The sequence below is a fragment of the Takifugu flavidus genome, chromosome 10 (genome assembly GCF_003711565.1).
Source record: "Takifugu flavidus isolate HTHZ2018 chromosome 10, ASM371156v2, whole genome shotgun sequence".
Classification (NCBI taxonomy): Eukaryota; Metazoa; Chordata; class Actinopteri; order Tetraodontiformes; family Tetraodontidae; genus Takifugu; species Takifugu flavidus.
In genome coordinates, this window is record NC_079529.1 from 9,646,108 (window position 1) to 9,673,994 (window position 27,887).

Here is a 27,887-nt window from a genome sequence, read left to right on the forward strand (position 1 = left end):
AAAGAAAAGAGTACTGACTTCAATCTATAAAACTCAGGAAAATGTTGTTTTTTCTTTTTAAATGAATTTATTTTAAAATTGCTCTGAAAAACACTGGTAAAAGTTGAAAATCTCGAATCCCACAAAAACGTTACGTACAGTTGCTCAAGGTGCACCGACAGCATAACTCAACCTCTGCCCTGTTGACTTTATACACATAATTTAAAAACACACAAGTAAGAACTAGATCGGAGAAAAATTGAGGCAACTACAGTACAAGGAAATGGACAAAGACACACTGAAAAGTACAGAAGTTGTTCTCATGTACTGGCTACAGATCAGTCTCCTGTACTTCAAAAGTCCTAAAAAATAAAGTGACTGAAGGACATAGATTGTTTATTGTGCTCACAGCCTCCTAACGTTGCGCTTGCTTTGAGCGCTTCCTGGGAGCAGCTTGTCTTTATTGTGGCGGCCGACAGACTGGCTGCCGCACTCCCTGGAACCGTGGAAGGTGCATAAACAGGCCGTGCAGAACTGGAAACCACAATCAGCTCTGCTGCAGATGCCCTCTCCCTTCACGGAGTGGCACCTTGCGGGGTGCTGGCATCGCGGGCAGGGCTTCAGGCACTCGTCGTTGAAGAGCGTTTTGGCAACCTGGGAGGGGAGATAAAAGAGACCTTGAACCAACCGACCACAGTCGACGCACATTTTCATCACTCCGAGCTTCAACTCGCCTCAATAAATTTATCCCGTTTGCTGCTGCCCGAGTGTTGCAAAGGCGTTAAAGTGCTTTTGGCTGACTGGGGGGTGCAGAAGCTGGAGCTTCGAGACTGGGCCTGAACACTCTTGAGGGCTGACCTCTTGAGAAGCGTGAGCCTGGTCTCTGCCTCTGGCACATGGTGAGCTCCCCCTGACTGAGGACACACCCACACAGTCAGAATACTCTTCTGGGGCAGAGGTGTGCTGCGCCAAAAGGGGTCACCCTCACCTCCAGACCGGCGTCCACTTCCATCAGATGGGTTCTCCTCTTCAAACAAGCGCCCTCGTCTTGTTGGACCACCTCGCTCCAGCTCTTACACACCTGACCGCACCTAGCGAAGACGTGGAGATCACGTTGAAGCAAAAGCTTTAGTCGCGGAACAGAAAACATTCGCATCCCACCTGTAGACGCTCTCAGGGCTCAGCTCGCCGAGTATGATGGACAGGACGTGTCTGAGGTTCCTCTTCTTCAGCTCGGTGAGTATGTCCACCTTCCCCAGGCCCATTTTCCTTCCGATCAGCCCGGCCAGGGGCAGGGAGGTCCTGAACATCACAGGGGTCTCCGTCAGCGCCGCGGTGTATCTCAGCTGTTCCTTCAGACTGGGACTGTGGCCTGTGAACATCTGGGCTTTCTGCTGGCACATGGCATGAACCAGCTGTAAAGCCGGGGTCAGAGACAGATTGACAGAGGTCCTCCTCCTGTGAGGAGTCTCATCTGGAACGGCAGATGTGCCACGCAGGGTCGCGTTTTCTGGCCTGGCCCTTGTTGCTCTTAAGGGGGTGGTGTAAAACGGTCTCCCAGGAGCCAGACCATCAGCAGAGATGGCAGCGTGTGGCGGGGCGTTCTCAGCAAAGACTTCATCGTCTTTAGAATGGCTGCACGTCTGATGGGACCGTGCGTGCCTTCTGTCCGCGAGGTCCTCCTCAGATTGCGAGCCTCCTTCTTTGAGTGTTGAGAGTCTGTTCTGGCGATGCAAACGGGATCGCCGCTTTGACTCTGCCAGATTTGGCGTCTCGGCGTGTCCGCGGGAGGCAGAGAGCAGCAGCTCCTGGAACGAGCCATCGTAGTCCACCGGGGAATCTTTGTCGAGGGTCAGCGAGCTAAACCCGCTGTCTTCACACGCAGACCTGCTCAGGGATCACAAAGGTGCACAAGAGTTCAATCATTTGTCGTTTATTTCCTAGCCGTTGTATTTACAGCAAAATGTAAATAAACATTAAAATTACATGTGGGGGGGGAGTATCTGAAAAATCAATACCTGATAAATTTGGGTGTGTGTGTGGACGATGGCGTGCACAAGGCGCTCGTATCATCGTACAGATCTGTTGCGACGCTGCCGATGGGCGACCGAAAGCTTCTCTTTGACGAGCCAGGCAAGAGTTTGTTGAAGATGGGAGTTTCTCGCTGATCGGCGGCAGAAAGATTCTCACTGAACTCTGCGTCCGACAGTGAAATTCTGCTCCCAAAACTGGAGAGTTGAGCAGAGTTGAGTTTCCCGTCGTCCAGGGTGGAGGTCCTCGTCTGGGTGAAAAGGAGGCGACGTTTCCTGCAAGATAAGGGGAGATCCTGCGCGGGGTCTAAAGGGCCTGTGTCACCGTCTATGGAGTCAAATGAGAAGCTGAGCCATCCCAGAGAGGCGTCGGTGCCGCTGGAGCACGGCGACCGGATGTCAGCTTTCACCGGTTGGGTCAGTCTGCATATCAGACGTCTCTGACGCAAAGAGGAATCTCTTCTAGGAGTTTCACACCAGCTAGGTGTGACAGAAGGCCTGAGGTTCTCTTTAGATGTTCCACCGCATTCCTCTGGAGACAAGGACTTGCAGGAGTCGGCTCCAGCGGCGCTTGGAGGGCTGCGGAATAACCCGGAATAGCCGCTGTCAGAGCAGTCATAACTCTGTTGGCCTTTGCAGCTCTGGAGGTAGATGTTGGATTCAGGAGTGCACTGCATCTTCTCCTTACACGGTGCACGTGTAGCAGAAACACAAGGAGGGGGGGATTCAAATGACCTGAAGGGGGGAATAAAATACATTTAAAAGACAAGCGAGCAGCATGAAGTGTTGTGTGAAGTGTGTTGATGACTGAATCAGTACTTCTTTTTTTTTTTAAATTATGATTCACGTGTTACCTGAACTCTATATTAAAATCACAGCTGTTTTACCTCGAAAACTAGTTCTCAAACAAACTCTAAATTGGTCCCATCAGCGTTGCTATGACACCGCGGGTTGTTCATTTAACTGCGGGTCACAGGTTCCTTCCGGCCGCTCTAAACTGACCCGCAGCCGCCAAAAGAACAGCCGTCGTTGCTGCAGACCGGATGTGGTGTTGAAGATCATAAATGAAGCGTCAGACCTGCTCTAAAAAGCGAAATATCGCAGAGGGTCCGTAGGATTTCAAAATAAAAGCACTGTACAGCGTTTGGATGTTTGGCTCTTTGATTTATGTACATTAACCTATTAACATTCTAAAACCAGAGGATTGGAACGCAAATCAACTACAAACGATCATTTCTGTTGTGCCTCATTTGGTTTCACGTGTTCAACGTGTATGCACATTTGATTTGAACCGCTTGCGAAACTGCTTCTGTACCACGCGTGGAACATAATGACATCTTTAAATAGGCAATATGACATTTTGCTTCCATAGTCATGTGAATAAACCACTGATTAATATCCACTGATTAATGTGCCCAATTAAGCTTCTGTAAACTAATTCGAATATAAAAGTTATGTAAAATGTGGCTCCTTAACGCATCTCTTATATACAATGGGTTCATATATTGGTTAATTTCCTTCTATCCAACTGACATCTCTGTCGGATTAATTAGTCTAACAAGAAAACACCTGCGTTAATTACTGCCCAAACTAATGCAGATTAAGAAACTGACGCAAATCCATTTCTCAAAAACACAGAACTAATTTAAAGCCGCCTGGAGACGGTTGTTGGACCCTCAGTTGTAGTTTTGTCAACCAGGTTAGCAAACAAAGCGAACAGCTCTTTAACTTACGCTCGGACCAGATATTATTCTTACCAGTAGGGTCAGAGGGCTCACCTGTATATGAAGGTGGGCTCCAGACGGTGCTGTTCTTTCGGTCCGGCCCGGGGTTCTTCTGCCCTCTTGTCTACATGGTCTCCTGACGCCACTTTCGAGCCTCGTTTTCAAATTTGGAGCCCACTTTCGAGCCTGTGACGCACTTCCGGTTTTTCTGTGTTTATTCATGACCGTATTAAAATATAAAATAGACATAATTTGACCATATTAGTTGTTCCGGAAATGAAAATGGTTAATGATTTCTCCAAGTTTGTATTTACAGGTGATTCATTATTTTAATTTCTCGATATTTTGACTCCGACCCTCCACCCCCCGCACAATATTTTTACTTTTTGTGTTTCGAAATTCTACCTTCTTCATTTGCCTAAATAACCTAATATTTTCTTTGATTTACCACACATCTCATTAATATTATACCAATCTTCCGCTTTACAGGGTCGTTATTATTGTTATTATTAGTTGATGTTGCTCTTAGCTGGACATATCTGATTATTTAACTTCGTATTCTATCTCATTTTTCTTTCACTTGTTAGTTAACACTCGGTTTTACTTTGGTTTGTTAATTTTCAACACGTCACAATAGTTTTATTTTCTGTGTCCTAGCAACAGGTTTATATAATTAAAGTACAACCTATTTATTTAACGTCCATGCATTTCCCCGCACTTCTCAAAGTTACAACTGCTTCTCTATTAAATTTGGCCCTCCTGTTTGCAGAAGCTAACCTTTTCTTCACCATCACCAATTCAACATTTTTATTTTTATTTTTGCTATAAAAACATTGTCAAAACAATCAATTATATTATATCTTTTGAGGCTATGAAACGACGCCAATTTCCTAATTTTATTCGTTTTAATTGTGCATTACATAACACCAGCGAGGACGGCTGACGTCGCCGTGAGTTTACGTAGTTACCATAGTAACAAAATCCCACTTAGAGGACGCTAACCGAAGAGGGGCAGAACTTTTCAGAACTTCCACAGGTAAAACTGCTTCTTACAACTTCAAAACATAGTTAATGAGGGAACAGGAAACCTTTGTCTGTTTCGGCTTTGTGGAATCATGTTTTAATCACATTTCACGTCCATGCGGCGAACAAAGAGTTAAAGTTAAAGCTGCTGAAAACTAAACAGTCGCTGAAAGTCGCTGGGGAGCAGCTGTTCCAGAAGCTCCTCCACTCGTTAGAAAATACCTGCACATAGATTGACGATATGCAGACGCACCCGAGCACAACACAATTCTTTATCTCTTAGCAGGAGTGCGTGTGAAATAATATCAGCGCGCCTGGGGGTCGTTTAGGCGTAACCGGAAGACATCGCTATCCTTTCAAAATAAACTTATGTTAGCGAAAAATACATTTGTCCTGCAACATCTCTCCGTTGGTTAGGGGATGCTAAACTGAATATTAATCTTTAAACCCTAAAGCCAAACGAACAACAAACTAGTGCCTGTTCACGGCATCCCAAAGGAGGCCTTAAGAACCTTGATTCACTGTGTTAGGACTGCCTCTACACCTCTGTTATTAACATCAACAGAAAGGTAATTTGCTTCAATAGAAAAATAAATAAATAAACAGAAACTAAATCCTTTCCATTGAGACCAGGCTGGTGACCTGGTTAAATGCTCTTCCAGCAGGCATGAGTTTGGATGCAGGAGCCTCCATTATGAATAAGCCCCCCAGCGTGGACGACAGACAGAAGATCCCGTTGGAGCACCTGGACTACGAATACATCAGAAACAGCAAAGATTCTAAATATGTGGAAAAGATCTTGAGAGTACTGCGGTAAACTCCATCAAAGTATATTCTGTTGGGTTATTGATTGGCTATTCTATTCAATTCTATTAAGGAAACCAGTGCAAAAAACTTAATTTTGTGTGTTTTTTAATTGCAAAAAAACTTTTAAACCATATTTCCACACTTTCATATTCCATAATCTACTGTTTTGCTAAAAAGGTCTGGTGATGAAGGCTTTTATCCTCATCTGATCAAGTTCTGCGAGACCCACTTAGAAAAACTGGATCCGAGAAGTGAAGCTCTGGTGAAGGAAAACCCTGTTGCTACAGCAGCCAGTGTCCAAGAAGATGAATGGTGTCAAATCATGGATGAGATGAAGGTTTGTTTAGCTTCTACAACCCTGTGCACAACCTCCTGATTGTTCAGAATATTTTCCCAAGAATAATGAGACACATGCTGCTTTATTCCTTGCAGACCTGGGAAAAGGACATGAAAACGGCTGAAACCTTACCGCAACGGCGCTCACTGATGGTTGAAGAAAATATGCCGCCTGTAAGAGGTTCTAACTGTTCCGTTCCACTGTGTCAGGTAAAAAATGGCCTCCATTATTGTACATATCAGTACATGTGTTTAGACAAGACAGAAATGATTCATTCTTTTATGCCAGAATCCTCTTCCAAAGAAAGAGAGGAGCTCGTCAAAACATCCTCTCCCACGGGATTATCGAGAATGGGACAAGTGAGTCGAGCTTGTTTCTGGATTCAAATAAGAAGACGATGATTACTGTATTTTGATCTTATGTCCTCTAATTACATTGGCCCAGATTAGTCTAAAATTGGGTTTTATGGGAAAATGTTTTACTTTTTTTTAAGGTTTGATGTTGAACAGGAATGTGAAAAAATCAACGAGACTACCAAGAATGAACCACCGGCCAAAATAAACAGCAGCGGCCTCAAAATCAAGACGCAACTGGATGCTTCATGTAATATATATTTTTTAATGCATCTCACATTTATTCCTCCAGCCATTGTAAACATTGCATTCACCGCAGATGTGCGTGCATGTGTGCGTGTGTGTGTGGGGCCTTATGTTCAGTGCTGACAGACCAGGAGAAGCTCCGTCTGGCAAACAATGAAAAGATCATCGGCAACGAGGCTTTCAGAGCACAGGATTACGAAGAGGCAGTGGTGTATTATTCCAGGTCAGCCTGCTCAGAGAGCTCAATTATTAGTCCATCAACCTGAGGGCTCTCTTTTGTCATCACAAGTAAATGTATTTCTAAACCTAGCTATCGAGTTGGAGACAGTAATTTATTTTTCCAGCAGGGGGCGCCATTATACTCAAAATTCTTATTTGTCCTTCTGTGGTGATTTCTGAACCACTTACCTGCTTTTTGAAGAAAACTATGACTGAGCGGTGAATTCTGACCTTCTATTGCAGGAGCCTTTCCATTAAACCTACTGTAGCTGTGTACAACAACAGAGCCCAGGCAGAGATCAAGCTCCAACACTGGCCCAAAGCTCTGAAGGACTGCCAGAGTGTCCTCGAGCTGGAAGCAGGAAATATAAAAGGTGGTTGAAAATAGAGCAAAATAACTCCCACATGTTTCTGCAAGTGTGGGGAAACATTTGTGTATCTGCTTGATTCATCTGCAGCATTGGAAGCTGAAGGCCTGCAGGAGTCATGAACATTTAATTCTGCTCAACCTTCTCCAAGGAACCAAAATGTTGACCTAAATAGCTTCTCTGTGCAATGTGTCCATTATCATCAGGTCTGCTACGCCGCGCCACTGTTTATTACCACATGGAAAAATTTCAGATGGCTGCAGAGGACCTGAGGGCAGTGCTGAGGGAAGAGCCCCACAATCCTGCAGCTACTGTAGGTCACAGACAGTTTCACTTTGCATCCAAGTGGCCTCAATGTCTGCCGGGGAAGACTTCAACTCATGCGTAAGTTTGTTTTGGATTTAGAAACTTCTGACTGAAACAGAGAAAAAAATGGGCGAAGGTCAACCAGTGAAGCGAAGCAAAAAAATCATCATCCAAGAAGTAGAAGATGAGAGGAGGGATGAGGATGTGACTGAGACTGGTCTGTACACAATCATAATTCATACCTATACCCAGGTGATCTATTTTGTGTACATTGCCTAAAGGTACTGTGATCTCAATCAGAAACATGTCTGATCGATGTACTATGAAAGTTACTACTTGAAATTCTCGTTCATTTTATTTGTCCATTTTTGCCTGAGTTCAAAACCTCCTCATGTTCACCGGTGCTCTAAGGTTTATTTTGGCACTCTTATGGTGCATCTGTATATTTGTGGTTGATTCAGGTTAAAATTAGCCTCACTGAAACTGAATCAGCTCTTTATAGATGCGCAGGAATACACGTATCCTGTATTCAAGCAAGAACCGCGCTTCTAGTATGTCATTATGTTGATGACAAACCTTAATGCTCCTGTGGTCGTCATCAGTGGTCACCAGACTTCAGCCACTACAGTCGCAGCTTCAGCCAGCAGTCGGGTTCATTCCAGCACAGCTTTAGAATAATCCAGCTTTGGTTTCCACGGGGCAGGTAGACAGGGCGGCTGTAGCTGCATCGGCTACATAATTGGGGTGATGACAGTCACATGATCAAACAATCAAACTCCCAAAGACAAGACTGGATCTGTCTCTCCACCACGTCAGACTGTGTAACCTACATGCCTACAGCTCACCGCATGGTCTCAGATGTTTGGGAGTCTCTGCTCAGGATAGAGGAAACCCCCTCCTGTCAGGATACTGTGACATATTACGTGTGCATGTGCGTGTTGGCTGCCCCACCCCCACTCCTCTATTCTATAATTCCCTGCTGAACATGGCGGTTTCCTGGAACTCCCACTTTGAAGTCTATATACAGTCAGTGTGTGCTCCCCTCCCCCATTGTGATGTAACTGCTGACTCCTTCCTGTGGGTGTGTCTCTGTTCTTCTCTCTTCCAGCTTGTCCGGTTGAACTAACCCAGCCTGTGGGAGGGGAGAAGTGCTCAACCGCTCCTGCCGAAAGCGGAGACATGGGTAACGCTCAGAAGAAGCCCCACGGCAGGGGAGATGGGGGCCCACACAGTGAGTCCAACAACACCCACCACGGACACTGGAAGAGCAAAGGAGGCAGCTCTGACAAGTACAAACTCACACCAGAGTCCAAGGAAAAGGTAATAAACGGAGCAAGCAAGAGAGGCTCAACTGCTTCAGTCCAGGCTGATCAGAGCAGTGACGCAAAGGGGACGTCAGATGGAGGAAATGGAGGGGCAACTGTCAACCTCGATGCCCCCTGTGGAGCCCTGCCCCCTCCTCTGGCCCGGCTAAAGAATGAAGGGAACCTGTTGTTTAAAAATGGACAGTTTGCCGATGCACTGGAGAAGTACTCATTAGCTATTCAGGGCTACGCCGATTCAGGTGAGTCGCTCGTGTTTGTGTGGTTTAAGTGACTTCTGATGGCGTTCCGTGTTGCAACCTATAGGTGTTGCGTAATCTTTAGGCGTTCTGTCAACTCCGCAATAGTAATAATAAATGAAATAGCTTTGTGTGTGTGCTACAAACACTGGTGGCCTACAGGATATTGGAATTTACAGATTGTGTCATACATTTAGTCATAATTGCTCCTAAGACGGGTTTCTGAAACTTCTTAATATATTTAAAAACCGAAGGTCATGACCTTGTCACTATAGAAGCCACCATTAATCACTTTTGCACGTGTTGCTCCACAAAAAAGGCAACATTATAAATGTACAGGTGGAAGTAAATAATGGGACATGTCAGTTTACTGTACAAAGAGTAAAGAAGCAGATTTTTTTTCTTTTTACAACCCTGAGGTTCAAGTGTCAGATTGTTTGTTAGTGTTGATTTACAGCCTCCACGGGGCTGAACTGGTGTATGTGGACAGTGTTTCTGTTTTAGCCTCAGTCCAGCACTAAGCCTCTCAGCTCAGGTCTGTCCAGGTCACATGACTGCCAACCGCTCAGCGTGAAATCGAGTCTTTACGACTGCAGCCATAATTCTTTTAGCGGGGGTGAATGTGAGCGAGCGATGGAGGAAGAGAAAGTGCAGCCTGGGCCAGAGTGGACTCACACGTCGCTCCTACAGTAGCATCCCTCCTCTGACTGCTTCAGGGAGCAAATACACCTTCAGATGCACAAAATCCTTCCGTGTTGAGGAAATTTGACGTTTTAGAACAGGGATGACCCAGTTAAATCAGATGACTGCCGTCCTGCCTGTGTCACCGTCATCATCCATAACCTAATTTCAGCTGATCCGATGGTGCGTTAAGCTGAACATGTTTGCTGTTGCCGTGTAAGCTTTATGTCCAAACTATTCCATTCTTGTTACCCACTGCTGTTGCTACAGAAACCCACCGTGGTGACACAGTGCACCAGAGGCAGAATGTGGCACCTTTGTGAACAGCTGAATAAACTCAAACTGCAGTTTTTGTTTGACCGTCTGTTCTTAACTGCTCTCCGCCACGCAGGCATCGATAGCCCGGAAGATCTCTGCATCCTGCATTCCAACAGGGCCGCGTGTTACCTGAAAGATGGCAACAGTCAAGACTGCATACAGGACTGCACAAAGTAGGGCCCTTTTTACCCACCTCATGTCTTCAGAAGTAATAAGAGCAGCTTGGATATTTCATGTTCATTCATGTTAATTGTACCGGACAGATCTGACTAACAGCTTTTCTCTCTATAAGTAGTTTTATAATTAGGATGTCTTGAGGGAATCTCCCATGTAAATGCCATTAAATATTAATGGGTGTTTTTTACCTGAAGGCAAACCAGTAGAATGATCCCCCAGACTCCAGCCTCATGGTGTGTAACTATCCCCATCAGAGCCCTGGAGCTGCAGCCATTCTCCCTCAAACCTCTCCTGCGCCGGGCCATGGCTTACGAGTCCCTGGAGCGCTACCGTAAGGCCTACGTGGATTACAAGACCGTCCTGCAGATAGACATGAGTGTGCAGGCCGCCCACGACGCCATCAACAGGCATGAGCATCTTCACATCATTGTAGATATCTGGAAAACAGGAGGAGACAGGAGAGAGGATTACAAGCTTCCATTATTCATTCACACGAGTCTTCCTGTTATATTAGCATCATAATAAAGTGAGCAAATGAAATGAAGTACACAAAGTCTTATTAGCGGTGGACAGATTTAGCCTGTTTACTGAAGCAGAAGCTTATTCTGGGTGCCAGTGCATGCAGACTTGTGTGATGTAATAGATAAACTCACCTGGCTCAGACATGTCTCACCTTTCGCCCATGTATGGTAAATACGCCGCATCATCGCAGTCACTTGCTAAAATGGTCCGCAAACCCTGTTTCTCAGTGTGCTGACTGCCTTGAAACCTCCTGCAGGATCTCGCGGGTGCTGATCGATCAGGATGGCGCAGACTGGAGAGAAAAACTTCCCGACATTCCTCTGGTGCCTCTGTCGGCACAGCAGCACCGCAGAGAGGAGCCACCCAGCGCGGAGGTCCTGAAGGCACGAGCTGAGAGGGAAGCCAGGGATGCAGGTCTGTCAAATTCAAAAGGAATCAGAGGAATCTCTAACCTGAGAACAATGTAAATGTCCGACATGTTCCATAAATGAGCCGCCTCTGTTCACTGGCCATGAGGTCTCTATTCCCTGAAGCTATTACTTTAAATCATGCAGAGCTCCTCCTCCTTTGAGGCTGAACGCTGACCTGGCTCAGACCCATCAAACATGTTCATTTCTAGGCTTCTGTGCTTTTTACAGTAAAAGAGAGGAGACCTTTTGAACATATGGCACATGTGTCAGCGAGTAATGATCCTCACTTTGTCATTCAGAGAGAAGAGCAGAAGTCCGGTTTGGTAGTCTGAAACAAGACGGGAATAACTTTGTGAAGAAGGGCCAGTACCAGGATGCTCTGGGAAAGTACACCGAATGCCTTAAGCTGAAGCCAGAAGAGTGTGCTATCTACACCAACAGGTTGGAGGCGCCTTCCCCACACGCTCCCCTTGTGCAGCTGCTTGTGTTAGAGTCATTCCTTTTGGCTGCAGTATTAAAACCAAGTGATTAATTACCCCTGGCTGTCATCTGTCAGGCACAGCCTTTAGCTCTGTTGCTAATCCCAGCCTGTCATCACATCACTGTCGTCACTGGCGGCGCGTTATCCTTCACTGGAGGGGCCGAGCGTCAGGATACAGCTGCTGCTGCAACACATGCAGCCGTCGTATCGTGTTACACGCGACACGGGCAGAGCAGGTGTAGCAGCATCCGCTCTCATCCTGTCTCCTCACGCCTCTTTCTCCCTCACAACAGCAGCAGGATTGTTGATCGCATCACTATGATGTTGACATGATTACTATTTCACTGTGTGCTGTGACGCCACAGCGGATATTAGAAGATGGAGTAAGATCGGTCAAGCTGCATTAATGGAAGTAAAAGCTATCTGAGAAAATCTTGGGCATGAACATGTAGTCCTCTTTTTATAGTAAGATCATTTCTCACATGGTGTGTGTGTGTGTGTGTGTGTGTGTGTGTGTTTCCAGAGCACTGTGCTTTGTGAAGCTGGAGAGGTTTGCTGAAGCCAAGGAGGACTGCGACGCCGCTCTGAAACTGGAACCAAACAATAAGAAGGCCTTCTACAGACGAGCCCTGGCCCACAAAGGCCTCAAGGTGAGGAGAGTCTGCTGTGGCTGACACAAGCACCTCTTGAGTGGAGGCACGAAGACAGATGGAGAGTGAATATATTTTTATTATCCACCTTCAGGACTATCTGGCGTGCAGCTCAGACCTACAGGAGGTGCTGCAGCTGGATCCCAATGTGCAGGAGGCCGAGAAGGAGCTGGAGGAGGTTACGGTGCTCCTCAGAGAGAGCCTGGCCAACGCTTCTCTAGCCAAGCCCAGGAAGACTGTCCCCATCACAGAGGTGGTCTGATGAGAAGATGAAACCATCTAATCAAGACGTTACTGGACGCTGGTGAAGCCCAATGCTGGAAGTGTTGCTGAAACAATTCCTCTGTGGTCCTTAGGTTGAAGATGATGAGGAAGCGCCCAGCGTTCCCGATTCAGAGAGCAGCTGCAGGGAAGATGACATCAGCATCAGCCTAAATCCCAGAAATGCCTACGAGTTCGGCCAGGCTTTGTCAGCAGCTTGCTCCAGCAGGAACACAGCAGCCGGCGCTGATTTGCTGGCCTCCACCGCTCCGGAGAAGCTCCCGCAGCTTCTGAGCTCCCAACTGGACGCACAGACCATCGTCTTCATCATGCAGGCACTGGACTCCCACCTCCTGCACAAAGACCCAAACCTGGTCTACCAGCACCTCAACCACTTGCACACTGCTAATAGATTCCTGGTAAGCCACAGCGCCTTCTGGACAAGATCGCCTCTGTCCCCGAGCGCTAGCTAACAGGCCACCGTCTCATCTGTTCCAGGTTGCACTGATGCTGCTGAAGAAAGAAGAGCGTCACCTCATGACTCAGCTGTTTGAGCACCTGGCTGCAGTGGAGAGCGCAGAGTTCACCAAGAACGACGTCCAGAACCTGGCCAACAAGTACATCTGAAGCCACGGCTGTGCTTCTGCTGCTCCAGCGCAGCTCTTGGATCTATGCAAAACACTGCACAAAAACTGAATACACAAAAGCAGGAAGCTGCAGAACGTGTTCCAGCACAGGATCAGCATCACAAGAACAGGCAGAACATTTCGCTATGCAGATTTAAGCACCTAAAATGCTCGTTACGACCAACAGGGATGAAATCTTTCACGTCACCATTCTGATAAATAGGGTCCAATGTGCGCCGTTGCATAGAACCGCTTCGTTTGCTCATTGCGGTCTCACATTCCCCGGAAATGACCTCCAGTTGTTGAAAATGTCTTCTGTAACTGATGATAATAGATCACCAGCTTATATCAGAACCGATCTTCAGGAAATGCCAAATGTCAATAGCAGAGTCCTGCTGAGGGGACGCAAATGTTCCGAGCTGCAAAGAAAACAAAGTATCATTTACTGTATTATCCGTGTGGGAGAGGTGGTCCTGCATGGCCCAGCCCGTCATGTTTAGGAGATATTGTAAATACATATGAAACTGCAGTCAGGAATGTTTGCTAATATTTTCCAAAAGAGACAAAGTCATTAGTTTTAAATGAGACACTATGCATCTGCGCTGCCATATGAACGTATGCATATTTTCATGACTGCATGAATGTAAAGTGTCCAGTTTATTTATGACCAATTTATGTTGAAGTCATTCAAAGAAAATGTAATATTCACGCGGTAAAGAAATGGGGGAAAATAAAATAAGAATGGAATGCTCCCTGAACAGAAAAGACAAGAAACTTGTTTTAAATTTTTATTTTTTTTTCCTGATATGTATGTACACGCATATAGTAAAGCAAGTTACCAAACACCTCTGAATCTGCAGGAATTACAAATTATATCTGGCACTAGTTTTCCAAATTAGGATCGGGAAACGGATGTTTCGGTGAAGAGCGGAAACAGAACCAAAGAAGAACAAAAAAAAAAATTAAAAAAATCCTTTAGTGTGGGGTAGTGGGGTAGACCACGGAGCCATTATCCACCCACAGTGTGAGTGTTCGTTCAATGACAGACAGGGGCCAAAATACCATTCAAGAGACTTTTATCTACCTGGTAGAGATTCACCTGAGCAGTGGAGACAGGCGTTAAAGTGGTGAAAGTGGAGTTTGACTTCAAGTCTGCCCAGCAGCACCTATTGGCAACATGAACAGGGAATCAGAGGGACAGATCCGCGAGGGAGGGTAAACCAGCACTAAGGTAGCCCTGTTCATCTCCTCGCAGAACATTAATGTATTAAGAAATACAGTTAACAGTGCAGGTGCCTCGGCCCAGCTGGGGCCACAGTTATTTGCGTAGCATTTGTGAAGGATGTTAACATAAAAAAAGACAACAATCCATCCATCCATCCATATAATCGTAGGTCTTCATTCATCTGTGTGGTGTAACTAAGATGCACTATACTGCGTTTCCAGGTAACAAGTCAGAAGAGAACTGAACGAGAGCCTGAGTGCTGTCTTTGGTAGGCAACTGAAAAAGAAAATCTTTGTTTACCGTATCAACCACAGTATGCCGAGCATCCGACCTACAGACATTCTGCAGCCTAGAGTGAGTGTTGTTGCTTGAAGACACGGTGGAGAAACACAAAGAAGACAAACGGCTTCTTAAAGGCACCATGAGTTAAAGAAACGATATCAAAGCTCTCTTACTCAGCGAGGCGAGACCGTTGGCCTGGAAAAAAACAATAAATCACCTTTGAACAGGACCAAAATTCTTTCCTTAATACAATTTCACAGAATTGCAGAACTCGTTGGCTCGTCTGACTTTGAGCTCAACAAACGCGGCCTTCCAGAGACCTCGCTCAAACAAACAAACAAGATAAGCCGGCCTCCAAATTCATCTTCGCACTAAAATGACGCTACAGGTCAAAGCTCAGTGGTTACTGAGCTGCTAAAAAGCTGCCAAGCACAGTGTCTCACAGCTATTAGCACACGTCTGTCTGTGGAGACAAGGTAGAATCTCAGCCCATTCAGCATTAGTGCTGAAAATGATTCAGATCGTTTATCCTAGCATTAGGTCCAGGGAAAAAAGACAAAATGAAATAATAAATACAGCAAAGAGCAAAGGTTTCTCTGTTACTGATACATTTGGGCAAAAATAAAAAAAATAGTGAGTCATATTGCCTGGTCCCAGTTTGCGTTCACGTCAGGAAAAGCGGTGAAATTAATATTCTTGCATGTATTTGCATCTGCAGAGAAAAGAACCAACTAAAGATATAAAAAAAAACGGCACAGTGGTTTTGTTTAAACAGACAGGAGGCTGCACCATCTGCCCGAGGGGAGACGTAGAAAACTGACACAAGTGGGAGGAGTCTGTGGTTTGCAAAGAAAGACCAATTTCACGCCCCTCTCACATGGCTGGAAACATCTTAACACTTGCAGCGAAGCCTCGGACAGACAGCGGACACAAAGATCGTTTGAAGCTGAATGTAAAACCCAAAATAGAACATCCCATTAAGAAGGGAGGCGAAGGAACGGCAGCATAAACTGTAAGCAATGGTGGTTAGTTTACGGTGGGAAAGACTGTTAACTGAAAGCCTCTGCAGCACTTAAGGTATTGAGCTTTTATATGTCCGTCTGGATGCAGGAGTTCTTGAGCTGCTGCTGGGTCTGGACCGGGTGCTGTGGTTGGTGATGGTGGTTGTTGTTGGTTTCCTTCGGCAGCTCTCTGGTGTTGCTGTTAGAGTCCAGCTCAGCAGGACACACCGTGTTGAGATGCTCCTCGGTGATGAAGCAGAGAGAGGAAACATCTGTGCCATGGCCCAGGGAGGCAGTGGGAGAGAGAGGAGCTATCACAACTCCTTGGAGGAGGAGGAGGAGGGGAGGATGAGGAGGAGAGGAGAGGAGGAGGAGGAGGAGAGGAGGAGGAGGAGGCAGGGCAAATTTCTAGACGGTCATTCTCTACCTCCGGTAAGGGGCTGACGGTGGCGAAGCGTGTGTGGTAGTCGCCCCCGGCGGAGCCGTGGCTGCAGGACGTCTTCATGCTTTCCAGATCAGAGCAGCTGAACTCGGAGAAGTGGCTGGAGTGAGAGTCGGCCACGGACGGCAGGCTCCCGCTCAGAGATGGAGAGTCAAACTCCGAGGAGTTGGTGCTGCGCTGCTCCAGAAGCTGAGCGTCCATGTCCTCCCGGGTCTCGTTAATCTTGGTGCTCCCGCTGCCCTTCTTACGCAGCTTTCCTTTGCTCTTTTTCCCTCCGGAGGTAGAGGAGGACGAGCACGACGCTTCTTTGGCCCACTTAGTGGAGGTTCCTTTAGCCTCTGAGGAGGGGCAGCCATTGGCGGGGCACGTCCACCCACAGCGGCCCGCGTGGCTGCCGTCATCGACGCTGCTACTGCCGCTGTGGTGTCGCAGTTTGCTGGGTTTGGATTCAATGTCAACCTGGACCTCCATACTGTTTCCATCTCTGGAACACAGGAGAAAAAAGCAAAGCATGGGACCTGGACTTCACACAGCCAGGGACAGGCTCTTCCCTATTGTTACCGTCCTGATAAAATAAAAAGGCAATAGGAACCCACCTGTCAAGGGGCATGTAGGCGTTAAGAATGGATCCAGCCATTGCTTTGGTGCTAGCGTTGTCACTGATTGTTCCCAGGCTGACGGTGCCAGACTCACCGCTCAGGCTGCAGCGCTCCTTCTGCACGTCGGCCTGCACCTCCAGCCTGACAACAAGACGGGAGAGTTCAGACACGGCAACGGTTACAACGTCTGACCCCCGCTCTCACGTAGCGCTCCTTCAGTACCTGTTAAGGTAATTGACCATGGCACTGCCAGAAAGGCTGCCTGTGATGCTGGCTCCGGCCAGGGCTATGGTGGAGGCTGTCTCGCTCAAGTTGTCCCTGATGGCCCCTAAACGGTCCATGTGGCTCCCGCTGGCACTCAGACTGCCTGTGAGCCCACTAACGCTTCCCTCCCCTATACTGGGGTTATTCCTGGTGTCTGCTACCGATGTGGTGTCTACAGGGGGCAGATAATCGTTCAGACACAATACAGAGGGTTGATTTTTGTGCACTAATTAAGAGTCATGAAAGGGGGCGGGGCCGCTGGAACGCACCGGTGGCAGCTGCCCCGCTGCCGACGTTCATTTCATTCTCGTCGTCAAATTCAATGCGAACGCCTTTGCCATTCCCAGCTGAGACGCCACAACCTCCGCTACGGCACAGCGAGATGGGCACCACGCCGTAGACGTAAGCCAGCATGATGGGAACGCCGATGCCTACATGAGCACAGGAGCACATTTTGAGTGAACGCAATAATAATAGTAATAACAGTAAGAAGAATGAAAGAAAATAAAAGTTATTGACAATATTGACATGCAATGACCAAAATTGTAATTCTTACACCTTTCTTTCTCACTCTTTTGTGAAAGCTCTTGCAAAATCCAATCAAAAAAAACCCGAGTATAAATGTGAAGTGCTGACTTAAACCAAAGAAATTTCTGAAGCTTGCAAAGCCAAGGATAAGCCAATAAACTGGAGTGGGTGTGTGGTGTTAAAGGGGGGCGAGGCACTGACCAACGGTGACTGCAGCAACCACCGGGGAAACAAGGACGGAGAGCGTCACTCCTCCAGCAATCACCAGGTTCCTTTTGTGATTGGAGATATCTTTGCCTTCGTAGCGGTTGTGGATCTGAGAGAGGGAGGGAGATGAGGGAGAGGGAGGGGTTAAGTGAGGGTGCCTTGAGTTTTTGTTTGGCAACTTAAGACAAGCAATTGTCTTATCTGACTGGTATTTAAAGACAACCTGATACGCCAACTAATCAAATAAAAGGATATTCCTTGAGGAAATAGACAAATTCACAGTTACACAAGCTGCCACTTTATAAAATAAAAATGTCCAAAGGGACAGAGCAAACCAGCAAATAAACATAAAGACCCAAGAGCCACGTTCACACAGTGCTTGTGGAATGCAGATAACTCATGATCAGACGTTTCATCCGTCATGTGATTGTCCCTGACTAGTCATTGTTTGGAGAACTGGTTTGTTGGCACTGGCTTCTCCTTGGCAGCTCTGACGGGGGAATTCTGGAAAGTCTAAATACTTCTGTTTCCTTGACGTTGCACCATTTCAGGAAGCACAACTGCAAGTTTCTACAGAAAGACGCGGTTCACGTTAATGGAAAATAACCTCAGAGCCCGAGCACACTGCGTGGTGGTGCGTGAGTTTGCTTTAGTCGAATTACTCACCAGCCGACCTAGGAAGGGTTTCTCAGAAGAAGGTGCGTTTGTCGCTACAGCTGATAATTGTGACGTGTGTGTGTATAGTTATGCAACTATGACTAAAAAGGTCTGGAGTAAGAGAAATAAAAGCAGTAACAGCGTTCCCAGCTCAGTTCTGTCAATAACGTGACTTTTTTTTTGTCATATCACCAGAGTACAGGAGCCGAAAGGTGTCCGAAAACCTCACCTTTCTCCCTACGTACACGGGGATGCCAATAATCATGGCAGGTATGGCTATGCCAGCAATGAGGGCAATGCCAACAGGGGCGCCAACAAGTGTGCCAAGTTGCCAAAGAATCTTCTTCTTCCTGCTCCATGGCTTCTTTCCCCAGAAAGTACAGCCTGATGGACTGAAAAGAAGGGAAGCAAATAAAAAAAGCTGTCAGAATAGAAACAAACATTTGGGTTTGGCTGCCTCGGAGCGGCTGCTGACCTCAGGTAGTGCAGGTCTGATATTTCCTTCATGCACAGCCAGCAGAACTCGCAGCCGCAGACGGCGCAGGTCATGTGATTGCAGCTGCCATCGTTCATCTTGATGATGTAGGCGGCACATCGTGGACATGGCTTTATGTCGTCGGCTACCAGAAGAGGAGAAAGTGTTTCAGCGTGCTAGTTATTGAACATCAATTTGCCGTGTGTGTGCGTGCATGTTCAGCTGGAAACACGAGATGCGTGTCGCTGCGCTCGAGTTAACGTGAAGCACATAAACACAGCTGTAAATCCAGGGATCTTTGAGACTGTGAATCCACCTGCGGCTCCGCTTTCTTGGCTGTGGCTGAGGGAGGACGAGCGCACCGTCCTCAGGCGAAGGCTCTGGGCCCGTTGCTGGCGTGCTGCGTCACATGTCTGGTTAGGGTGCCACAACTGCTTACAGTGATAACAAAACTCTGTACCGCAGCCATCCCTGCCGCATGTAATCTTTGGACAGCTGGCACATCCAAACGCTATGACTGCGTATCTGTTAAGGGGGAAAAAAACGGCGGGCACAAATTAAGATCAAAGAAAACCGCCACTAGTTATTACCAAATCCATGAAATTGAACTGAAGTGGCAACAAAATAAAGACGTTAACATCAGAATAATGGCCGATGGTGATTTTTCAACCAAATCCTGGACACACAGCTGCTCTGGGGAACCCCCGAAGAGTGAGACATACAGCAGTCCTGTCTGTGAGGAGCGGAGGCCTCCCACAGTGGCCTGGAGATAAGGTTTCAATCACAGAACCAGGGAGAGCCTGGGAGATTTCCTCTCACGTGGATACGTTTACACTGCCGGGGGCTGTGTTTAAACATCTAACTGAAAGTGAGCGATCACATGGACATGTGAGGCCAATTTAAAATCTGTCGCAGTAAACATATTCGGAAATATTGGGGAAGCAGAAGTCCATATTTTAAGTTGTGTGGGAATTTAAACGGAAATTACCGTACTCTCAGTTAAAGTCAGACATGTTCTCCTCGTTGACATTTTAAAAGTAGATATCATGCATGAGTAGGTGCCAGGAAGCTAGGACTTTCCCTAAAGTTAAAAAGTGGGAGGGACTTTAATAGGCTTTTACCATCAAAATATATTTGATGCTATTCTGGTTGATGTAGAAAACAGGACATCCCACAAAACATAACATCCAGTTGCTTGTGTATTCAAGGTTATTCTGGCTTTAGAACATTGCTTAAAGGTGGGATGGGGATTTATAACCATCTGATCAAACAATTCCTGGAAGAAAGGGAAATGATGGTGTGTAAGCCAAGAGAAGGAGAAGCCTAATTAACGACACCAGCCTTTTTAGTAGCATCGGAGTGGCTCTGACTAAGGAGGAAACACGCCCGATGATGTTTGTAACCGAGCAGCTCCTTGATGGGGTTGGCTGTAAAGGGGTCTATACTACAGCGCCGCTCGACGCTGGCTAGAGCGCGGCTGTGCTGTCATTCGTGTGGAAATATTTTAAATGTGAACAAGAAGCATGATGCTTTCATTTAAAATGTGTTTTTGCCTGGTCTGTAAGCAGAAGTGTGCAGGTTGTTGAGATCTGGCAACTATCTCCTAATGGCTCCAATTACCTGCTTTATTAGCCAGGTTCTTAAATAGCTGCATGTGGGCTTTTTTTTCTTTCTCCATATAATTCATTTGTGAAACATAGCTGCTTTGGTATTAATACCTTTCACGTAAGCCGTGTATCGGGAAAGAGTATCGGATCGGACCGGTATCGACGAGACAGTGGGTCTCAGTCATGAAACGTGAGCAGGGACGATTCGTGTGGAAACTGTTCGTAGACGTAAATTTGAGTGAATCTCGCATTAATCAACATTTTAGTGAGTCAGATCTGTTCGTAGCTACTAACAAAGTCTACACATGCCGTCGACCGTGTGAAGCTCTTGTGTAAATGTACAAACACATGTAAACAATGCTCGTCACTACTGTAAATTACAATTTAAATTCATATTGCCCTGTTTTATAAATAAGCAGATGCCCTTGACAAATGTGATATCAGCATATCCTAAACATGACAAAGGATTAGAACTATAAAACAGTTAGTTACATTAATTGGCAATAGGTTTAAGATCCAGATTAGGTTGATGATTGCGGATTATGAATACAAAACTGCTGTGGGCTGTAATCACTTTTTAAATTTTTTAGATAGCGCTAAATTCCAACAGTTGTCACAGATTAGGATTAGGTTATGTCAATTACACACATAACATTGTTGGTTTCACATTTCTACAACGTGGAGAGAAAATTGCTCGTATTGTTTGGTACTGTACGATTGAATTCAAGGGTGGAGATTTATGCTAATAGCAGATTACCGGGAGCACGCTGTCAATTACCAGCATTGATGATCTACACGTGTTTACGATCAAACCTCAGTTTTCTGAGCACAGCTTCACGTGTTCCTGAATCTGTTTGCAAATTTACTAACGTGGGACGTCCCCGAGTGTCAATATTCTAATGGCAAGTATAATATTGGAAGTGAAAGTAATGCACTTTTTAACATTTCCAGAAGGATGATGCATTTAAAGGTTACTTCTTACCCACAGTCTGGCGCGGGGCACCACCTGCAGTCAGGGTCAGCCACAAGCCACCTTCTCAACATGAACTCCTCATACTTATCCATGAGCGCCCGGTCTCCAAGGATGATGCAGATGTCGTGTGGGTTAAACCGCTCCGAGCATTCGGGGCAGCTAATGTTGACACGAGACTCTGAGATCTCAATGCGCAGGTACTGGCGGAGGCAGTCGATACAGGAGCGATGGTGACAGGTCATGATATCAGGGAAGCTTTCCCTAGAGTGGTGCAGAAGGCACAGAGGGCACTCCAGGAGCTCAGGCCCCGCCCCACCCCCCACTTTGGTGGAGGAAGAGGTGGATGAAGAAGCCCCTGCAGCAGATGAAGTGGAGGCAGCAGCCGCAGCAGCAGCAGCAGCAGCAGCAGCAGCAGCAGCAGCAGCAGCAGCAGAGGCGACTCCGGGCCCAGCCGCAGAGAAGAAGGCAGAGTTCTTGTCGTTACACATCTCAGAGTGGATGCTCTCAATGCTGGCGATGCCATCTACTCCTCCAAGCCCTCCGGGTCCAGGGTGTTGGAGCTCACGGGACCTTTGCCGCCCTGATTTGTGTTCCCGGCTACGCCGTCTAAAAAAGGAGGCCAGGGAGAGGCGTCTTTTCTTGGGGGCTTTCTTCACAGAGGGGAGGGAGATGGAGGAAGCAGTGGACTGGAGGTCCCGGTCAGAGCCCATCACCCCACTGTTCCCGGTGCCTAACTGCTGGTGCTTCTGCAGGCTCATCTCTCCGGAGGGAGGGGAGGGGTGTGCCAGGGGGGAGCCAGGGCTGGGTAACCTGTCCCTCACATGAGGATGGAAGTCTGGGAGTGGGACAGGGCTGGGTGCAGGGGTAAGGTGGTGGATGGGGGAGGAAGAAGAGGGGCCAGGGTGGGGGGAAAGGGCACCAGAGGGCCCGTCTGTGTTTAAGACATGGTGGCTTCTCCTGATCAACCTCGTGGTCACATCTATTAGCCTGATTTTGGCGAAGGGGTGGGGATCGCAGACGGTAAAACAGGAGCAACAGAACCTGGGGAGAGAGCGCATCATTTCCTGTTGTTATTAAGTGTGCAACACTGAAAACTCAACAAAACACAGTGTTATTTGAAATGCTAAAAATGAGACACATTCCAACAAACTGTAACTCTCTCCAACCTAATTCTGTTCTATTTAATTATAATTGCTGAAAGCTTATGTTTATGTAAACTTTGGTTTACAAAATAGCTGAAAAAAGGCGCTAGTGGAGTACTGAGGTCACTGAATGAAGCTTTATTCCGACTTAAATGCACAATTTAATCTTGTTATCAGTCAATAAGCAGAGTGCAGGTTTACACAGCATTGCACCAGTCACGCAGTTGCGAAAAGAGGACATGAGGCTGTCAACCTTGGACTGTGCTAATGCCAAGGGGCAGTGCAAGATAAACAATGACACATCCAGTGTTCCGCTGGTAAAAACCAGAGAGCAGAAGCAGTATAAAACAGGATTTTATGAAGCTTAATCTCTTTCTCTAGCTGTATTTCAGATGCCAACTACTCTACAGTACAAGCTAAAGCATGCTAGAGTAATAGCCACTGCAAACATACACCGTTCAAATCATGTTTAATGGATCAGAATACAACTAGCAAGACATTTCGAGTCCTGAAACCAACACATAAGGGCCTAACCTGTCCAACAAACTACTGACACAACTTTGGACATTTATTAACTGTTGACTGTATATCAGTTTGAACAAAACTCAACTGATTATGTTTATTTATGTTATAATTCCTGTCATCATAGTCACTTAAATGGAATCTCTGTATCTGTCTGAGTCACTGACTGACGGGCCACAGTAATAACAGGACAGATGGCATCTGAGCCAACACCATGACGACTTCACAGCTTCGGGAGGATAATATTCACCCAGTTGAGAGAGAGGAAGGCAGAGGGATGCAAAGAGAAAGCAGGACACAAAATATGTACCGTGATGGTGGTGCGACATTTAGCCAAAAAATAAATCAATCTATCACTGTGTCAATCCCATCATGAACAACTGATTGAGTCAAATACAGGAGTCCGACAGAGTGCAGCGAGTAAAAGGCTAATAATGTGCACTAAAGCGTGTCGAGCAAAGCAGATGTGATGTCCTGACCTTCCCAGGGCATCTAAACGAGTGCAGGCGTGAGTGTGCAGGTGTATCACTGCTGGAGGGAGACAGGTGTTCAGAAGAGTGGGGATAGAGCAGGACCTGTGCACCACTCAAGGCATCTCCTCTGAAGGAAGCATTCATGTCAGCTAAGGCTGTGGCTTTCTTGCACGGTGCAAATATTTAAGAACATTAAAGCAAAGCTCCAAAACAAGCACAGGCTGTGTAATACGATTACGCTTTAACTCCAACATATGACTATGTTTCATCAGTTCCAAGAAGATCGCAATTCTTTCTATTTCATAACAGGGTTTTATTTAATCTGAGCACAAAAACTTCCTTACCTAAAATAAAAATGCAAGTGTAAGAAAATGAAACCAGAAAACGACTAAAGAATAAGTGCTGGAAGATATACCGGACAGACTTGATTGGGAAGCCAGTGAAAGAACAGCTCCAGCGCTGACCTCAGCTGACCTGCTGCAGTCTGAGAGACCAGCGTCCAAACACAAGCTGAGAAGGTCTCCTGCCTCAGGAGCTCACGGGCCACATTCAACACAGAAATGACTGGTCACGAGTCACCAAGGAGAGGCCGCTTTCTGGATAATTCCATCTTTATGCATTATTTCATGCGTGTCTAAACAGTCGCTCCATACTGATCTAAGATTATGAATAAAGGCGGGTTTTCAGGGCCTGGACTGAAAGTATCTAATCTACATGGCCAGTTTATGCAGCACAGCAAACACACTGGTCACGGTGTTATCAAGGGTCAAGATTAGATTTTCAGCAGTGGCATCAATTTAACTGCTTAAAAGTTGTAACAGCTGCAGAAACTTGGATTAAAATAAACCGTTTGCGGACCTGCAGCATAAATACAAGCGTGTTTGCTTTAGAAAATTCATTGGGACAAAGTAGTTTTGTTTTGTGAACATTCTTTTGATTGTGTAGTGTGTCCGTATCCAAGCCTCATCTTTTGTATGACCCCGACAGGAAAGACCACCCTGGATGGGGCTCAAGAAGCCACATCATTCTACGTTTACTCGTTTCTGTAATGAGCTGCGTTTCTGAACAGTAACCTCACAGAGACAATAGCACAAGTTGAGAGCAGAAGTTGAATGTACTCGTCATAGTTATCAAATGTAATATAGAGAAGGGGAACCAAACCAGCACGCGGGCCTGACAGAGAGAATGACAAGACACAAATAGAAGTGATGGCATGACTGGTAGATAGAGAGATAGAGGGGGAAAAGGCATCAGGGACAACAGACTATGAATAATCCAAACAGGGGAGTGGTGAAACGAGGAGCAGCTGTAGTTTCACAGTCTGTATTAGTCCAGCTGCATTCCTGGCCTGCGTGTCTCCGGTGTATTGCTGTGTCTGTGCACATTCCCGGGCTTCTATGCCACTAGAGTCACTGTGTGCGTTGGGGACACCAACACAAAGCCCCTCCTGGCTGGGTAGACAACACCTATTAGGTAATGCCAGCCACAATTCCTGATCACAGAGAAAAACAGACTGTAAACAGGAGAGGAGTTAGAGGACACGTGTGCCTGCCATTGTTAGAAACCTAAATCTGCCAGATTAGAAGACACAAAAACGGCGCAAACGACTAAAAGAACAGAGCTAACAAGGGCCGCATTGTTTAATGCACAAAGAGAGGCAGGGCAGGCCAACAGAAAAGAAAAGTAAAAGTTTCCAACCCCGACAAAGCCAGTACAGTCTCCAACAACCCCCCTTTTCCCAGACTACCCCCCCCTTTTCTCTCTAACTTTATTCAAGATGGGAGGAAATGAGGTAAGCATCCCGGCATTTCGGCTGAGTCGAAAACCCAGGAGGAGGATGTTGAATAAAAGGAACGAGATGCGTTTCCCGTGGATGCTTATTATAGCAGCAAATATTTCTGCTGTGAACAACAAAATAATTAAAGTTCCAAATGGGCTCTGATGAAAAAAAATATCACGCGAGCAATATTTAAAAGTGTTAACACAGGACGACCTCGACAACAGTTAACAAAATAACTGCAGATTGATATTAAAGGGGGTTGTGCTGGCAGGGGGGCTTATAGAGTATAAACACTGTGTACCACCTTCTCCAGGTCACTGAGCCTTGCTGAAGAGGTGCTGTGAGGAGCTCTTGACATTTTTGACAGTAAAAAAAGCCTGAGGAAGAAACAGAGCTGGCCTCCCTTCTTTCTAGAGTTTCTACGCAGTCAAAAACAAATGGAGGACATTCGTGTTGATGAGCTCAGAGGAATAAAAATTGCCAAGATTCAGTTGAACCTGTTGTTCACACCGACTTGCTCTATCATCAAGGCCCAAAGATGCTTCCTCGTGAACAAGGGGAGGACACTGAAAACTTATTTTGCTTAGAGCGCATGAGCCCATACTGGGGTTGACCCCCACCCCCCCTCTGACTGGGCCTGCAGATTTCTCCCCCTTCTCAGAGGAAAAGCTCTTGAAGCCTTCTCAACACTAGGTGAACAAGCATCCAATAGTTATCGAGCAGCTAAAGATGCACTCGTTGCTAGGTTTGTTTAAACATGACATTTAAAATGCCAATTTCTAGGATTTATACCCTCAACAAAAATTTGGAGAGGGAATTTGCAAACTTATAAACCATTACAGGATACAAAACTTGCTCCAGAAAATGGAGACACTTGTACTGTCCAAGCCTGGGAATACCAGGCTGTAGGATTCCCAACTTTACTCTGAAAATTTATTTAAGGTCTGTGCTCTTCACAATAAGTTTCAAGCGATTTGTGGGCAGTATTTGCAGTGCAATTAACTTAAAATACTTATTATACAAATTGATGCTGTGGCTGCTATTAAAGTTCTTTCTGGCAACAGTGTAGTTTTGACATGAGGATGTGCAATCATTTACAGACTGCTTTCTCTAATTGCTCCCCTTTGCTTTTATCAAAAAGACACTAAAGAGGTCATATAAGTGGTGTGAAATGGTTGGAAAAAATGAGAATAGTCTCCTGAGATTCGGAAACACAGCCACATAAAGATGTAAGATCTTCAACTCTTAAATATTTGTAACAATCAAGACTCTGCGCACTGACTCCAGTTTCAAGCAAGAGTGGCAAGAGAGAAAACTTTAACAGGAAACTTTATGTAGGGAATTGCATGTCAGGTAGTATTCCAACTGAGACGACACCATCATCAATAATACCCCGATGAAGTGCCTAATCCGCCACCACCACCTTGTATTTAGCACAGAAGAAGAGAGAAAGGTCACGCATACAAACAGGTCACAGATCAGGGTAGCATATTAGGCTCCTACACTTGCATTTTGGACCGGCAACGTTAAGACAGCATAAGGACTGCGCACACCTAAATGTAGGACCCATAAACAATAACAAATATGTAACATTGATCTTAAACGACCAAAGGTTTCTAATTAAAGAGGTTGACATTATTTCCTCAAAGGCCCAAAAGTCATTTTTGCATCCTAAAACCTGAAGTCGTAAGGGTGACACATCAATCAGTAGATTCCTTCAGTTTCACTTGTGTCGAAAAGCACTGTTGGGCAAAGTGAAATTAAAGAAGTAGCACTTTGTCCAAGACCAGCTAACGCTTTTCACCCACCACTGTGATCCAGCGCCCGCGCCTTGATAAGAACTATCGGTGAAATTTCTATTACCACGCGTAATTCCGTATTATAGTACACGACCCAAACATTAGATTGATAGCTAGGTTAGCTAGAGTTGGTTCGATTTCATGTCCGTTTACGTCACCTCGCAATTTATCACCGTCTAGTACACGTGCCGAGACAAAAAAAGGCGATACATGGCGATGGCGAAATATAGCTGTGAGCTCCTAAAAACGCTCCATGGTGTCTTCTTTCCTAAGTGGCGATAACCAGAATACCAGGCAGCTAACGACTAAACACAGCAAGCGTTAGCAGCAGGCTAACAACGTTAGCTTGAATCGTTAAGAACATACCTTCCGTTGCTTGTGACACTTGTGCTGGGGACACCAACGAAGACAAAAGGCGGCGTCCCGGTTTCTGAGAGTATTTTAAAGTTTTGCGATCAACGTAACCACCAAACTGCTCTGATTTACTCTCCAAGCAATACTTATTTTCTTCTGTCTTCGGTCCCACCTATCCGCTCTGCCATAAACGACAACAGCTCCTTCCGAGCTCGCTCTGTTGTTCGTCAGTCTCGTACGGAAATTCAAATAGTATCGCGAGATTTAGTCCAAAGAGTCGAGGTGGTCGCACTAAGGTGTCGCCACATAAAGATTGTGGAAAATCAAAATATATGTGAATGACAAGCGATTTTCAAAATCTCTTGACCAGTGACCACTTAAATTTGAGTAATATTCAGTGATTCGATTTGCATAATCTGATAGAAATGTATTTTTTTTCTCAATTTACTTTGTCTTAATAATCTGAAAGCTGATATTC

General features: G+C 46.1%; 3 protein-coding genes and 1 long non-coding RNA gene across 8 annotated transcripts; 1 reads left to right on the forward strand and 3 right to left on the reverse strand.

Annotated features, from left to right (window-relative positions):
* Nucleotides 1-173: 173 nt before the first annotated feature.
* fbxo43 (F-box protein 43) lies at nt 174-3,945 on the reverse strand. Of its 3 annotated transcripts, none has more exons than XM_057045452.1 (6): nt 3,788-3,945; nt 1,998-2,744; nt 1,141-1,866; nt 968-1,070; nt 714-893; nt 174-633 (listed from the first exon to the last, which is right to left on the reverse strand). In XM_057045452.1, exons 2-6 carry the CDS (start codon nt 2,684-2,686, stop codon nt 385-387), a joined length of 1,947 nt encoding a protein of 648 aa, XP_056901432.1. In that variant the 5' UTR covers nt 2,687-2,744; nt 3,788-3,945; the 3' UTR covers nt 174-384. The 3 variants fall into 3 exon arrangements, with proteins under 3 accessions (XP_056901432.1, XP_056901433.1, XP_056901434.1); XM_057045453.1 differs by having other exon boundaries at nt 3,767-3,920; XM_057045454.1 differs by lacking the exon at nt 3,788-3,945 and adding an exon at nt 2,897-3,053.
* Nucleotides 3,946-4,715: 770 nt separating this feature from the next.
* On the forward strand, nt 4,716-13,853 carry LOC130532685 (sperm-associated antigen 1-like). 2 transcript variants are annotated; one of them, XM_057045451.1, is made up of 19 exons: nt 4,716-4,769; nt 5,419-5,569; nt 5,741-5,900; nt 5,996-6,109; nt 6,189-6,259; nt 6,394-6,503; nt 6,617-6,722; nt 6,962-7,092; nt 7,293-7,399; nt 7,492-7,609; nt 8,501-8,956; nt 10,026-10,125; nt 10,384-10,536; nt 10,908-11,065; nt 11,361-11,502; nt 12,066-12,192; nt 12,287-12,445; nt 12,549-12,872; nt 12,952-13,853. In XM_057045451.1, exons 2-19 carry the CDS (start codon nt 5,424-5,426, stop codon nt 13,078-13,080), a joined length of 2,811 nt encoding a protein of 936 aa, XP_056901431.1. In that variant the 5' UTR covers nt 4,716-4,769; nt 5,419-5,423; the 3' UTR covers nt 13,081-13,853. The 2 variants fall into 2 exon arrangements, with proteins under 2 accessions (XP_056901431.1, XP_056901430.1); XM_057045450.1 differs by lacking the exon at nt 4,716-4,769 and adding an exon at nt 5,218-5,325.
* Nucleotides 6,499-10,938, reverse strand: LOC130532689 (uncharacterized). The gene is made up of 3 exons (XR_008952400.1): nt 10,803-10,938; nt 7,969-10,566; nt 6,499-7,501 (listed from the first exon to the last, which is right to left on the reverse strand). It is a non-coding gene; the product is annotated as an uncharacterized LOC130532689 (long non-coding RNA).
* Nucleotide 13,854: 1 nt separating the features above from the next.
* On the reverse strand, nt 13,855-27,644 carry LOC130532688 (E3 ubiquitin-protein ligase RNF19A-like). Of its 2 annotated transcripts, XM_057045457.1 has the most exons (11): nt 27,422-27,644; nt 21,349-22,380; nt 19,076-19,284; nt 18,760-18,904; nt 18,514-18,676; nt 17,622-17,736; nt 17,162-17,323; nt 16,851-17,064; nt 16,626-16,769; nt 15,969-16,513; nt 13,855-15,925 (listed from the first exon to the last, which is right to left on the reverse strand). In XM_057045457.1, the coding sequence occupies exons 2-11, from the start codon at nt 22,095-22,097 to the stop codon at nt 15,675-15,677; spliced, it is 2,697 nt and encodes an 898-aa protein (XP_056901437.1). In that variant the 5' UTR covers nt 22,098-22,380; nt 27,422-27,644; the 3' UTR covers nt 13,855-15,674. The 2 variants fall into 2 exon arrangements, with proteins under 2 accessions (XP_056901437.1, XP_056901436.1); XM_057045456.1 differs by lacking the exon at nt 27,422-27,644 and having other exon boundaries at nt 13,855-15,882; nt 15,938-16,513.
* Between the last annotated feature and the right edge of the window lie 243 nt (nt 27,645-27,887).